The sequence below is a fragment of the Salmo salar genome, chromosome ssa11 (genome assembly GCF_905237065.1).
Source record: "Salmo salar chromosome ssa11, Ssal_v3.1, whole genome shotgun sequence".
Classification (NCBI taxonomy): Eukaryota; Metazoa; Chordata; class Actinopteri; order Salmoniformes; family Salmonidae; genus Salmo; species Salmo salar.
In genome coordinates, this window is record NC_059452.1 from 14,341,833 (window position 1) to 14,355,080 (window position 13,248).

Here is a 13,248-nt window from a genome sequence, read left to right on the forward strand (position 1 = left end):
CATTAGGGAGTGATGTTTTGCCGTTGGAAGCAGACCAGGGACTGGTGTGGGAGCAGAAGGGTTCATCTATAACCAGATGGGCATCAGTAGCATGCAGCAGTGGGTAGGTAGGAGGAGAAACACTAGGTTGGACACATTGGTTGGGTGGTCAGACTGAGAATCAGAGATCGACTTGAAGTTACGAAGAACATTCCCTCTATAAACACTCTCTAGTCGTACAACCTGGTATCAGTTTAGATTTGCAATGTCATCATACTGAAGAACATTCAAATACAGTCAGGGCACAGTGCCACGTCAGTCTATCCCACTGCACTGTACTTCCACAATTCTACCATCCATTTTGTACTTTTTCTCCTGTGGCGGTGGTGTTGAGGGTGTCTGCTGAACAAGGACAGTGTGGGAGAAGAGAGAAGGGAGAGTAGAGTGAGTCCCAGAGACAGATGCAGTCAGAGCGGCCCACAATGGTGTGGTACCATGCCAGTCCTCCCAGTTGAGGGAACATCGTGGCTGTTCTCCAAACAACAGCGCAGCATATTAACAGATACATTCTGTACAGTTTCCAGTTTAAATAAACACGCACGTGCACACACACACACACACACACACACACAAATACATTCACTCACTCTCTTTCATTCTTCATACACACCGGCTCACCCTTGCTACACACATGCACACATAGGGACTAACGCAACAAATAGCATTCCAAGCTCCATCAAAAGGAGGAAATAGTATTTGAGGCTGATCTGTGATTTAGTCCTTCAACCTACATGGAACTTAATCAGAGTAGTATAACATATTAATTAAGCTTTCCTGTCTGAGGGGGTTCATATCACACACTATAATTACTGTCATGTCTGCCAGAGGAGAGCCAAAGCACACCATAGCCTAGTATTGTTGGCTCTGAGCTAAAAGATAGGCAGTTACCATTGGTCTGTCTCAATCTCATTAAAGTTCACCCAAGCGTGAGTGAGTGTGTAGGAGAGAGAGCGAGAGAGAGAGAGATACAGAGAGTGCACATGTATTGTACAAGCATAGATTCCTATAGAATTCATATTGGGATTACAATAACATGGATTTGGGCCTACATTATTTCTTACAGTATTTTTACAGTACAAGCCATACAGTAATGTGGAAAACTATTAGTGTGTGCCGGTAAAGCCTCTGAAAAAGTACGTGCAGGTCCTGCTTCAGTTGAAGAGGACAGACAAAACCCAGCGTCAGCTTTGGTAACACTCAAGTAGGCATGGTGCAGCGAGAGCAGAGACAGAGAGGAGACTTCAACAAAGACAGAGGAACAGAGGAGGAGGAAAGATAAGTGTTGTTTCTCTCTCTGCGGTGTAATCTGGGTCCTCTTCCTGCTGTCGTTCATGCTAATGGTCTCTGACTGGGAGGGAAGCCACACAGCAGAGCAGAGCAGAGAATAGCAGAGCTGGGACTCTGACTGACGCAGGGACTGAGTGACTGGGGCCTCCTCAGTAATGACCCAGCAACCAATGGGCCTGAACAGAACCTGATGCAGCATGAATCTCACACAGCCCCAGACACACTGTGTGCTTAGAGATAGAACACAACACACAGACTCAGACCCATACAATTGCACTCGCATGAATGTGACCACACAAACGTATACAACATAGCCTGGGCATAGAATTAGGCAGAAGCAAAAAAAAAAGTATGTTCTGCTCACTAACTGACACCAAAGCCCAACCTGCAAATGGTTGGTATTGATAAACAGTCTATAGCTTGGAATTTTCCCAGCCTAATTCCAATGGTCTGATCAAAGCTGTTAGACAGAACTCTCCCCTTCTCATCCTTTTCAGTCTGTTTGCTTCTATCTCTCCCTCTGTCCTTATGCACTGGGCTTAATGAGCTGTAATGAATTGTCTTCGGTACACTGGACATCAGAGAGCCATCCCAGAGCCCTGGTCACATGAGAGAGGACAGAGCTAAGGCAGAGAGGAGAAGACCGAGAGGAGAAGAGAGAGAAGAGAGGTCAGAGAGGAGAGGGCAGAGAGGAGAGGGCGGAGAAAAGAGGCCAGAGAGGATAGGCCAGAGAGATGAGGGCAGAGAGAAGAAGACAGAGAGGAGAGGAGAGAGAAGAGAGGACAGAGAAGAGAGGGCGGAGAAAAGAGGAAAGAGAGAAGAGGGCAGAGAAGAGAGGACAGAAAGGAGAGGACAGAAAGGAGAGAACAGAGTGAAAAGGTCAAAGCGGAGAGAAGCAGAGGTCTGCACTGTCAGAGATATCCAGCCATATCTGCACTCAACCTCATGACCAATACCTCAGTGTCAGCCATCAAAACATGAACAACCATATAGGTTTGAGGAAGAGGTGATTGTACAAAACATTAGGAACACCTTCCTAATTTTGAGTTGCATTCTCTTTTGCTCTCAGAACAGCCTCAATTTGTTGGGGTATGGCCTCTACAAGGTGTCAAAAGCATTCCACAGGGATGCTGAACCTTGTTGACTCCAATGCTTCCCACAGTTGTGTCAAGTTAGCTGGAAGTTCTTCGGCTAGTGGACCATTCTTGATGCACACAGAAAAGGGTTGAGTGTGGAAAACCCAGCAGCGTTGCAGTTCTTGACACACTCAAACAGGTGTGCCTGGCACCTACTACCATACCCCGTTCAAAGGCACTTCAATCTTTTGTCTTGCCCATTCACCTTCTGAATGGCACACATCCACAATCCATGTCTCAATTGTCTCAAGGCTTAAAAATCCTTCTTTAACTTGTCTCCTCCCCTTCATCTACACTGATTGAAGTGGATTTAACAAGTGACATCAAAAAGGGATCATAGCTTTCACCTGGATTCACCTGGTCAGTCTATGTCATGGAAAGAGCAGGTGTTCCTAATGGTTTGTACACTCAGTGTACAATCCTATCATATGACTCATTACAGAGTTAGGTGAATGTCACTTTATGTTACAGTACAACAGCCAAAGGATGTTCAAGTCAATGCACTGGCACAAATATAACAATGACAACAAATGCGTCCCATGTTACTCTGTCCTACGTTGTCTGTGTGTGGTGGAGTAGAGTTGACCGTGTAAAGCAGATGAGAGAGTCTAACCCTCCTGAAGCACTGGTGGCTTGTTTTGGTCTCTGAAGAGGGGGATTACATTACCAATGCCTGGCAAACCTCCCACTGTGACTGTACTGCATCATTATTCATCACCTAGAGGCAGAGGGAAGGAGGGAGATAAAACCAGGCTTTAAAGTTTAATGTGGGAGAACACAAGAGTCCTGAGGAGGACGACAAGACCATGGGAGGAACAGCTCCTGTTTGGGAAGCTTCCTGTGTGATACCATCCTGCTGACAGAGGGCTGGGAGAGGAGAGCCGTAAGACCCAGACCTCTAACAGACTAGACGTCGTAAGACTGATGGGCAATACCTTGTCTGTTGAGCAGTTTCCCAAATCATTAACACAAGGACCTAAACAACATCAATGGCGTTTCTCTTCTACCCCGAGCCGTGAATGTCACGTCCTGACCAGCAGAGGGCGTAATTGTGTTAGTTTTGGTCAGGATGTGGCAGGGGGTTTGTGTGTGTTTAATGTTGTGTGTGTGATTGGACTCCCAATTGAAGGCAGGTGTGTTGAGTTGCCTTTGATTGGGAGTCCTATATAGTAGTGTGTGTTTTTCTTTGGGGTTGTGGGTAGTTGTTTTTGCACTGCGTGTTGTGTGCCTGCAAAACTGTTCCTGTCTTCGTGAGTACCGTTTATTGTTTTCCCTGTGGATGCTTTACTTGTGTTTGGAATTAAACTATGAGTATCCACATTCCCGCTGCGCCTTGGTCCATTTTTGACGACGATTGCTACAGAACTACCCACCACAAAAAGACCAAGCAGCGGAAGAGGAGGAAGCCACAGGAGAACAGCGTGGATGGATGGACTTGGCAGGATGAGCGAAGATTCTGGGAGGACAAGTTAAGGGAGCTAAGGGAACCCGAGAGGCAGCCCCAATAATTTATTTGGGGGGCACAAAGGCTGTTTGGCGGGGCGAGATGGGAGCCCCAGGCCAGCTCCCCGTACCCTTGTAGGGCAGAGACAGACTGGACAGGTCCCGTGCTTTGGGGTTTGGGCTGTGGTGAGGCCTGGGATTTTCAGGCCGGTAGGCACAGTACCAGCACCCCGCATGTGCCAGGGCGAGGTGAGCATCGAGCCGGAAGGGGTGATGCCAACCCTGCGCTCAAGACCGCCAATGCGCCTCTACGGTCCGGTGTTTCCCGCTATACGCACTAGCATGGAGGTGCGTGTCTCCAGGCTGGCACGTCCAGTACCAGCCCCACGCATCAGGCGTCTAGTGCGTCAGCCCAGCCTCGCCAGTCAAGAGTCGCCAGAGCTGCCCACCAGTCAAGAGTCGCCAGAGCTGCCCGCCAGTCAAGAGTCGCCAGAGCTGCCCGCCAGTCAAGAGTCGCCAGAGCTGCCCGCCAGTCTAGAGTCGCCAGAGCTGCCCGCCAGTCTAGAGTCGCCAGAGCTGCCCGCCAGTCTAGAGTCGCCAGAGCTGCCCGCCAGTCTAGAGTCGCCAGAGCTGCCCGCCAGTCAAGAGTCGCCAGAGCCGCCCGAGCGGCCCGACTGCCCGGAGCCGCCAGAGCGGCCCGACTGCCCGGAGCCGCCAGAGCGGCCCGACTGCCCGGAGCCGCCAGAGCGGCCCGACTGCCCGGAGCCGCCAGAGCGGCCCGCCTGCCCGGATCCGCCAGGGTGCCCCGCCTGTCCTCCGGCCCAGCCCGAGTGGCCCTCCTGTCCTCCGGCCCAGCCCGAGTGGCCCTCCTGTCCTCCGGCCCAGCCCGAGTGGCCCGCCTGTCCTCCGGCCCAGCCCGAGTGGCCCGCCTGTCCTCCGGCCCAGCCCGAGTGGCCCGCCTGTCCTCCGGTCCAGCCCGAGTGGCCCGCCTGTCCTCCGGCCCAGCCCGAGTGGCCCGCCTGTCCTCCGGCCCAGCCCGAGTGGCCCGCATGTCTTCCGGCCCAGCCAGAGTGGTCCGTCTGCCAGGATCAGCCCGAGTGGCCCGTCTGCCCGGCGCAGCTATCGGCGCCACCGAAGTGGGCGACGCCGAAGGTGGAGCGAGGTCCACATCCTGCACCTGAGCCACCTCCAGGATAGGTGGGTTGGGGAGGGAGGGTGTAGCACAGTGCCGTCGGTGACGGCAGCCACCCTCCCTTCCCTCCCTTATTGTTTAGGGGGATATTTTTTGTTGTTTGGGGGTTTGTTTTCTTTTAGGTGCATTCCGGGGTCTGCACCTTGAGGGGGGGGGGTACTGTCACGTCCTGACCAGCAGAGGGCGTAATTGTGTTAGTTTTGGTCAGGATGTGGCAGGGGGTTTGTGTGTTTAATGTTGTGTGGGTGATTGGACTCCCAATTGAAGGCAGGTGTGTTGAGTTGCCTTTGATTGGGAGTCCTATATAGTAGTGTGTGTTTTTCTTTGGGGTTGTGGGTAGTTGTTTTTGCACTGCGTGTTGTGTGCCTGCAAAACTGTTCCTGTCTTCGTGAGTACCGTTTACTGTTTTCCCTGTGGATGCTTTACTTGTGTTTGGAATTAAACTATGAGTATCCACATTCCCGCTGCGCCTTGGTCCATTTTTGAAGACAGTTGTTACAGTGAAGATATCACATCCCGAAATAGACGTGTCTTGTTTTTGAGGGAAACACATCAGGCTGTCTTTCACTTCATGATTCACCTCCACCTTGGACCGTAGGTAATACTGGGCTTCTTTCATGGCACAATAGGCTTTCAAACGCTGACCCCCCCTCATGAAAAGACACAAACAAAGCAAGGTTTACATGTACACTTATAACATTTATAGAGCTAGATACAAAAAAACACTGTGGTTTACAGATCAATTATCAAAAACAACAACATAAATAATTGGCATGACCATGACAAATAACTTGGTCCCTGTAGTAGCAGATGAGTAAGCGGGAGTGATAGCCGATGTCTTATTGCTTTCAGAATGAACAGAACAGAAAGGCCTGCGCACTGAATACGCTCCCAATTACCACATCATTGGCAACGTTTCCATCCACGAGGATCTCGGCCTGACGAAGACCCTTCCGGATCAAAACCGTGCAGTGTGCAGGCCCTTTCTGTGCTTCTCTAGGACACACTTAATCAGCCCAGGCACCTACGTTTTCTTTAAGGATGTGTGTATTGACCACCAACGTTTCTTTCAGAATGAACAACCCGCTATGTCGAGAAGGTAATACTGTAGGTCTAACGAACCCATCCTCTACATAAGCACCTTGTCCCTTAGTGGTTATGGTGAGGGGACATAGCGGTGGAGGGCCCTTATTGTCCCTTCATATCCAGTCCCAGTCTCTCCCAAGAATACTACCTGTCCCTCATACTGGGAGAATTTCGCTGTCTTGAGGCTGAGCCCAAAACACTGATGAACTAATGATGACCCCAGGTGCCAGGCGCCGAGCACACACCCATAGCACAGTGACCTGAGGGCTAAACACATTCACTGTACTGAACTGTGTGTACAGCTAACGATACGAATCCAAACGCATTACGTAACATTACCAGAACACTGCTGGAACATCACAGCTAGGTCACATCACATCCCTTTCTTGAGTGTTTTGATACATCGTGAAGGATACTGTACAACATTCACTGGGTGAAGGAACTCAGGACGCAAAGAGAAAGAGAAGGAAGGGTGAAAGAGGAGGTATGAGTTTCAGACTGAGGATTGGGTAGCAGTGTGATTGCGAGAGTGTTTCACCACTGAGGGTGTTGTAGATATTGGAGTGATGGTAATGATGGTTGGGATCTAGAGGGCTGTAGGCTCAGGCTGTAGTGGCTTGTAACTGTAGTGCACTGTGGGTGTGGTAGTGTGGTAGTGTAGTGTATTGTCAGTTGTCGTGTAGTGAGGGCTCTCTCTGGACCCCTGCTGGTAGCTCTGTAGTTCACCGGTACAGGTGGCGACGGGTTCCATGGCAACCTTGCCCATGACAACCATGTGCCAGTGTTTGTCTCTAACAGGATGAGCCAGGTCAATGGAGATCACAGCTGTCTAACTATGAGTCTGTCTGTCTATGGGACACACACGGTGTGAAATGAAGAGCCCTAAGTCAGAGTCCGTGTGTCCTTCCTTTGTTCATGGGATCTGGATCTGTAGCTCCTCCTCCTCTTCGTCTGGGTCGCTGGGCGGTCCGTCTGGGTTCTCCGGGCTGAACCGAGCTGACATCATCTTCCCAAACAGGCCCGGGCTCTTCTGCCGCCGCAGTCTAGAACAGAGGAACACAGAGGAGAGGAAGAGTGAGTGGACTTGAGTGAGAAGGCTACTTCAGGTTTTAATCTCCATTTTTCACAACTGGCACTTATTTTTTAAATATTTTTATTTCACATTTATTTAACCAGGTAGGCAAGTTTAGAACAAGTTCTCATTTACAATTGCGACCTGGCCAAGATAAAGCAAAGCAGTTCGACAACATACAACAACACAGAGTTACACATGGAGTAAAACAAACATACAGTCAATAATATAGTAGAAAAATAAGTCTATATACAAAGTGAGCAAAAGAGGTGAGATAAGGGAGGTAAAGGCAAAAAAGGCCATGGTGGCGAAGTAAATACAATATAGCAAGTAAAACACTGGAATAGTAGATTTGCAGTGGAGGAAAGTGCAAAGTAGAAATAGAAATAACGGGGTGCAAAGGAGCAAAATAAATAAATAAATACAGTAGGGGAAGAGGTAGTTGTTTGGGCTAAATTATAGATGGGGTATGTACAGGTGCAGTAATCTGTGAGCTGCTCTGACAGCTGGTGCTTAAAGCTATTGAGGGAGATAAATGTTTCCAGTTTCAGAGATTTTTGTAGTTCGTTTCAGTCATTGGCAGCAGAGAACTGGAAGGCGGCCGAAGGAGGAATTGGCTTTGGGGGTGACCAGAGAGATATACCTGCTGGAGTGCGTGCTACAGGTGGGTGCTGCTATGGTGACCAGCGAGCTGAGATAAGGGGGAACTTTACCTAGCAGGGTCTTGTAGATGACCTGGAGCCAGTGTGTTTGGCGACGAGTATGAAGCGAGGGGCAGCCAACGAGAGCATACAGGTCGCAGTGGTGGGTAGTATATGGGGCTTTGGTGACTAAACGGATTGCACTGTGATAGACTGCATCCAATTTATTGAGTAGGGTATTGGAGGCTATTTTGTAAATGACATCGCCGAAGTCGTCGATCGGTAGGATGGTTTTACGAGGGTATGTTTGGCAGTATGAGTGAAAGCTGCTTTGTTGCGAAATAGGAAGCCAATTCTAGATTTAACTTTGGATTGGAGATGTTTGATGTGAGTCTGGAAGGAGAGTTTACAGTCTAACCAGACACCTAGGTATTTGTAGTTGTCCACATATTCTAAGTCAGAACCGTACAGAGTAGTGATGCTGGACGGGCGGGCAGGTGCAGGCAGCGATCGGTTGAAGAGCATGCATTTAGTTTTACTTGTATTTAAGAGCAGTTGGAGGCCACGGAAGGAGAGTTGTATGGCATTGAAGCTCGTCTGGAGGGTTGTTAACACAGTGTCCAAAGAAGGGCCAGAAGTATACAGAATGCTGCCGTCTGCGTAGAGGTGGATCAGAGAATCACCAGCAGCAAGAGCGACATCATTGATGTATACAGAGAAAAGAGTCGGCCCGAGAATTGAACCCTGTGGCACCCCCATAGAGACTTCCAGAGGCCCGGACAACAGGCCCTCCGATTTGACACACTGAACTCTATCAGAGAAGTAGTTGGTGAACCAGGCGAGGCAATCATTTGAGAAACCAAGGCTATTGAGTCTGCCGATGAGGATGTGGTGATTGACAGAGTCGAAAGCCTTGGCCAGGTCAATGAAAACGGCTGCACAGTATTGTTTCTTGTCGATGGCGGTTAAGATATCGTTTAGGACCTCGAGCGTGGCTGAGGTGCACCCATGACCAGCTCTGAAACCAGATTGCATAGCGGAGAAAGTGCGGTGGGATTCGAAATGCCCAGTGTTGTCAAAATTCTGTTTCTCCTGTAAAAGTCTGATTATTCCCCCAACAACTAAGGTAAAGTTCTTCCAGAAAATCACTGTGGAGATCTCAACAGTGAGCGAGTAAACAAAGGCATATTTCAGGACTCTGCGTCAGATAAACAAACAATGCCTAATTCACCATCGCCTAAAAGCCCAGCACAATGGAGCTGCTTCCGTTGCCAGGTAACACTCAGTTAGCCAGAAATGACCAGTTACTGAGCCAAGGCTGCTATATTGGTGGTCATACCACATGGACAACAGTGAAATACTAACATTATCTCTACAGAGGTAGAGCGGGGGGACAGGAAGAGAGAGGGAGAGAGGAATAGAGAGAGAGAAAGAGAGAGAAGGCTGAGGTCTGCGCTTTACAACCCAGGTACATTTTTTGAAATTCAGCAGAAGGTTCCCATCAGGCCTAGCTGTAATGAATCCCTCTGAGGCTCAGAGAAAAGCTTAAATTATTTATCAACAAGCCGTTTGCCGAATTGATCTTAATTTTGAGATGATTCATCACCTTGACTTGGGCCCAAAATCCTACCTGCGTGTTTGCAGTCGGCTCGGTCTGCGCCATAATGACAAAGACAAACAGGTACAAAAGAAAAGCAGACGCAGTTAATTCCTTAAACCAACACGCTCTCTCTTTCCTGTCTGTTTCGCTGTCTCTTTACCTTCTCGAGCTCCCTCCTACTCTCTCTTCTACTTTCTCCAACTCCTTTCTTCCTCTGTGTCGTAGCAAGTTCAGTGTATCTGTTGTCACGCTTTATTAGGACACAACAGCTTAACCGTCAGGAAACTTGTTTTGAAGACAATGCCTGGCGTCTGAGGCTGGTCTGGGTAAATGGTCCGGCTATCCAGGTAAATAGAGGATTCATTAGAGAGGAGGAGCCCAGCCAAGCCCCCAGACCAGCCCAGCTCCCAGTTACACAGCTGATCAACTAGTCTAGACAGTAGCCCTCATGAACCTACGATAGCTAACAACACTAGGCCAGCCACCACTGCCTGCCTGGGACTGACTGGCGACTGACTGACTCACTGACTCACTGACTGACTAAAGGACTTACTGACTGACTGACTCACTGACTGACTGACTCACTGATTGACTGGCTGAAGGACTCACTGACTGACTGAAGGACTCACTGACTGACTGACTCACTGACTGAAGGACTCACTGCCTGACGGACTGACTGAAGGACTCACTGACTGACTGACTGACGGACTGACTGAAGGACTCACTGACTGACTCACTGACTGAAGGACTCACTGACTGACTGACTGACTCACTGACTGAAGGACTCACTGACTGACTGACTGACTCACTCACTGAAGGACTCACTGACTGACTGACTCATACTGGAGAGCAGGGAATATGAGGGTGAGTGAGCTGGCTGGAAATGCACAGATAGTGAGATTTACATTATGAGCTGTCCAAGTTCATGAGTAATCAATGTGAGCTGGTGGCGCTAATCAGTCAGTAATGATACTGTGGGACCCATAGTAATATTAGGCATAAGAGATAGCCACCCTCCTTTTTAATATCATTATTATGGGTAATATCTTTAGACAATCAAATGGTACTGTAAAGCAGACTAGTATTTTAGGATATAAGATGGTTATTGTGGTTATTACTGACTAATGCTCAATATCAGCCACAGTTAGGCCAGCTAAGAGATCTCAGAGGTCTTAGGGCTCTTAGATTACTGACCATCAGTAGAACGAGACCTAGTGATGATAGAGGCAGCATGTCTGATGTGCCGTGTACACAAACGTTTGGGGTCACTTAGAAATGTCCTTGTTTTTGAAAGAAAAGCACATTTTCTGTCCATTAAAATAACATAAAATTGATCAGAAATACAGTGTTGACATTGTTAATGTTGTAGATGACTATTGTAGCTGGAAACGGCAGATTTTTTAAGGAATATCTACATAGGCGTAGAGGCCCATTATCAGCAACCATCACTCCTGTGTTCCAATGGCACGTTGTGTTAGCTAATCCAAGTTTATCATTTTAAAAGGCTAAATGATCATTAGAAACCCTTTTGCATTTATGTTAGCACAAATGAAAATTGTTGTTCTGATTAAAGAAGCAATAAAACTGGCCTTCTTTAGACTAGTTGAGTATCTGGAACATCAGCATGTGTGGGTTCGATTACAGGCTCAAAATGGCCAGAAACAAAACACTTTCTTCTGAAACTCGTCAGTCTATTCTTGTTCTGAGAAATGTAGGCTATTCCATGCGAGAAATTGCCAAGAAACTGAAGAACGCTGTGTACTACTCCCTTCACAGAACAGCGCAAACTGGCTCTAACCAGAATAGAAAGAGGAGTGGGAGGCACCAGTGCACAACTGAGCAAGAGGACAAGTACATTAGTGTCTTGTTTTAAAGTTCTCCAGATACAGAGAAATACACCTACTGTGTTGTATACTAACCGAGTGTCTAGCTAGCCAACTGGCAAGGTGGTGAGTCACAGTGAGATATGACATATTCTGTAACCTCGAATATGAGTGGAAATGTGAATGTGCCCATAGTATCACTTCTTCACTGTTTTATAATGTAAAGGTGTTCAGTACAAGTTTATATCCTTTTTAAGAGAATGATAATTGACATATTTGTGATACAGAGACTAATGATCATAGTCAGAAGGAGACCTAGTGATGATATAGGCAGCATGTCTGATGTGCCCTGTCTGTCTTGTGATTTAAAAAAAAAAGAAAAGTAAACATTCGAAACTTCTACACACTTGAAAGTCGGTGACATTATTCAAGTGGGCAACAATACCAGCAATAGAGGAGTGAGTGTGTTCAGTGTGTGTTTAGTGAGTGTTCAGTGTGAGTGTTCAGTGTGTGTTTAATGAAAGTTCAGTGTGTGTTCAGTGTGTGTTCAGTGTGTGTTTAGTGAACATTCAGTGTGTGTTCAGTGTGAGTGCTCATTGTGTGTTCAGTGATTGTTCAGTGTGAGTGTTCAGTGTTTGTTCAGGGTGTTCAGTATGAGTGTTCAGTGTGTGTTTAGTGAACATTCAGTGTGTGTTCAGTGTGAGTGCTCATTGTGTGTTCAGCGTGAGTGTTCAGTGTTTGTTCAGTGTGTTCAGTATGAGTGTTCAGTGTGTGTTCAGTAATTGTTCAGTGTGAGTGTTGAGCTGTGTGTTCAGTGATTGTTCAGTGTGAGTGTTCAGTGTGAGTTCAGTGATTGTTCAGTGTGAGTGCTCATTGTGTGTTCAGTGTGAGTGTTCAGTGTTCAGTATGAGTGTTCAGTGTGTGTTCAGTGATTGTTCAGTGTGAGTGTTGAGCTGTGTGTTCAGTGATTGTTCAGTGTGAGTGTTCAGTGTTTGTTCAGTGTGCTCACTATGAGTGTTCAGTGTGTGAGTGTTCAGTGTGTGTTTAGTGTTCACTGTTTTTATTTGTTTAGTGAGTGTGTGTTCAGTGTGTGTGTTCAGTGTGTGGTCAGTATGAGTGTTCAGTGTGTGTTCAATGATTGTTCAGTGTGAGTGTTGAGCTGTGTGTTCAGTGATTGTTCAGTGTGAGTGTTCAGTGATTGTTCAGTGTGAGTGTTCAGTGTGAGTTCAGTGATTGTTCAGTGTGTGTTCAGTGATTGTTCAGTGTGAGTGTTGAGCTGTGTGTTCAGTGATTGTTCAGTGTGAGTGTTCAGTGATTGTTCAGTGTGAGTGTTCAGTGTGAGTTCAGTGATTGTTCAGTGTGTGTTCAGTGATTGTTCAGTGTGAGTGTTGAGCTGTGTGTTCAGTGATTGTTCAGTGTGAGTGTTCAGTGTGTGTTCAGTGTGAGTGTTCAGTGATTGTTCAGTGCGAGTGTTCAGTGTGTGTTCAGTGTGAGTTCAGTGATTGTTCAGTGATTGTTCAGTGTGTGTTCAGTGTGAGTGTTCAGTGATTGTTCAGTGAGTGTTCAGTGATTGTTCAGTGAGTGTTCAGTGATTGTTCAGTGATTGTTCAGTGATTGTTCCGTGTGAGTGTTCAGTGATTGTTCCGTGTGAGTGTTCAGTGATTGTTCAGTGAGTGTTCAGTGTGTGTTCAGTGATTGTTCAGTGTGAGTGTTGAGCTGTGTGTTCAGTGATTGTTCAGTGTGAGTGTTCAGTGATTGTTCAGTGTGTGTACAGTGTGAGTGTTCAGTGATTGTTCCGTGTGAGTGTTCAGTGATTGTTCAGTGCGAGTGTTGAGCTGTGCCCCATGCAGCATCCCTTTGGGAGACAAAGCGACACTAATGTGACACGGTGGCTCTGTGGGGCCATCTCACCCGCAGGCTTCAGCACCT

General features: G+C 47.6%; 1 protein-coding gene across 3 annotated transcripts in view; it reads right to left on the bottom strand.

Moving 5' to 3' along the window:
• Positions 1-5,775: 5,775 nt before the first annotated feature.
• The window catches only part of LOC106562045 (coiled-coil domain-containing protein 102A), a 79,484-nt gene continuing 72,011 nt past the window's right edge, over positions 5,776-13,248 (bottom strand). For all 3 annotated transcript variants that reach the window (XM_014126581.2, XM_014126580.2, XM_014126582.2), the window contains exon 9: positions 5,776-7,226. In XM_014126581.2, coding sequence (XP_013982056.1) covers positions 7,097-7,226 — 130 coding nt within the window. In that variant the 3' untranslated portion in view covers positions 5,776-7,096. The remainder of the gene's footprint in view (positions 7,227-13,248) is intronic.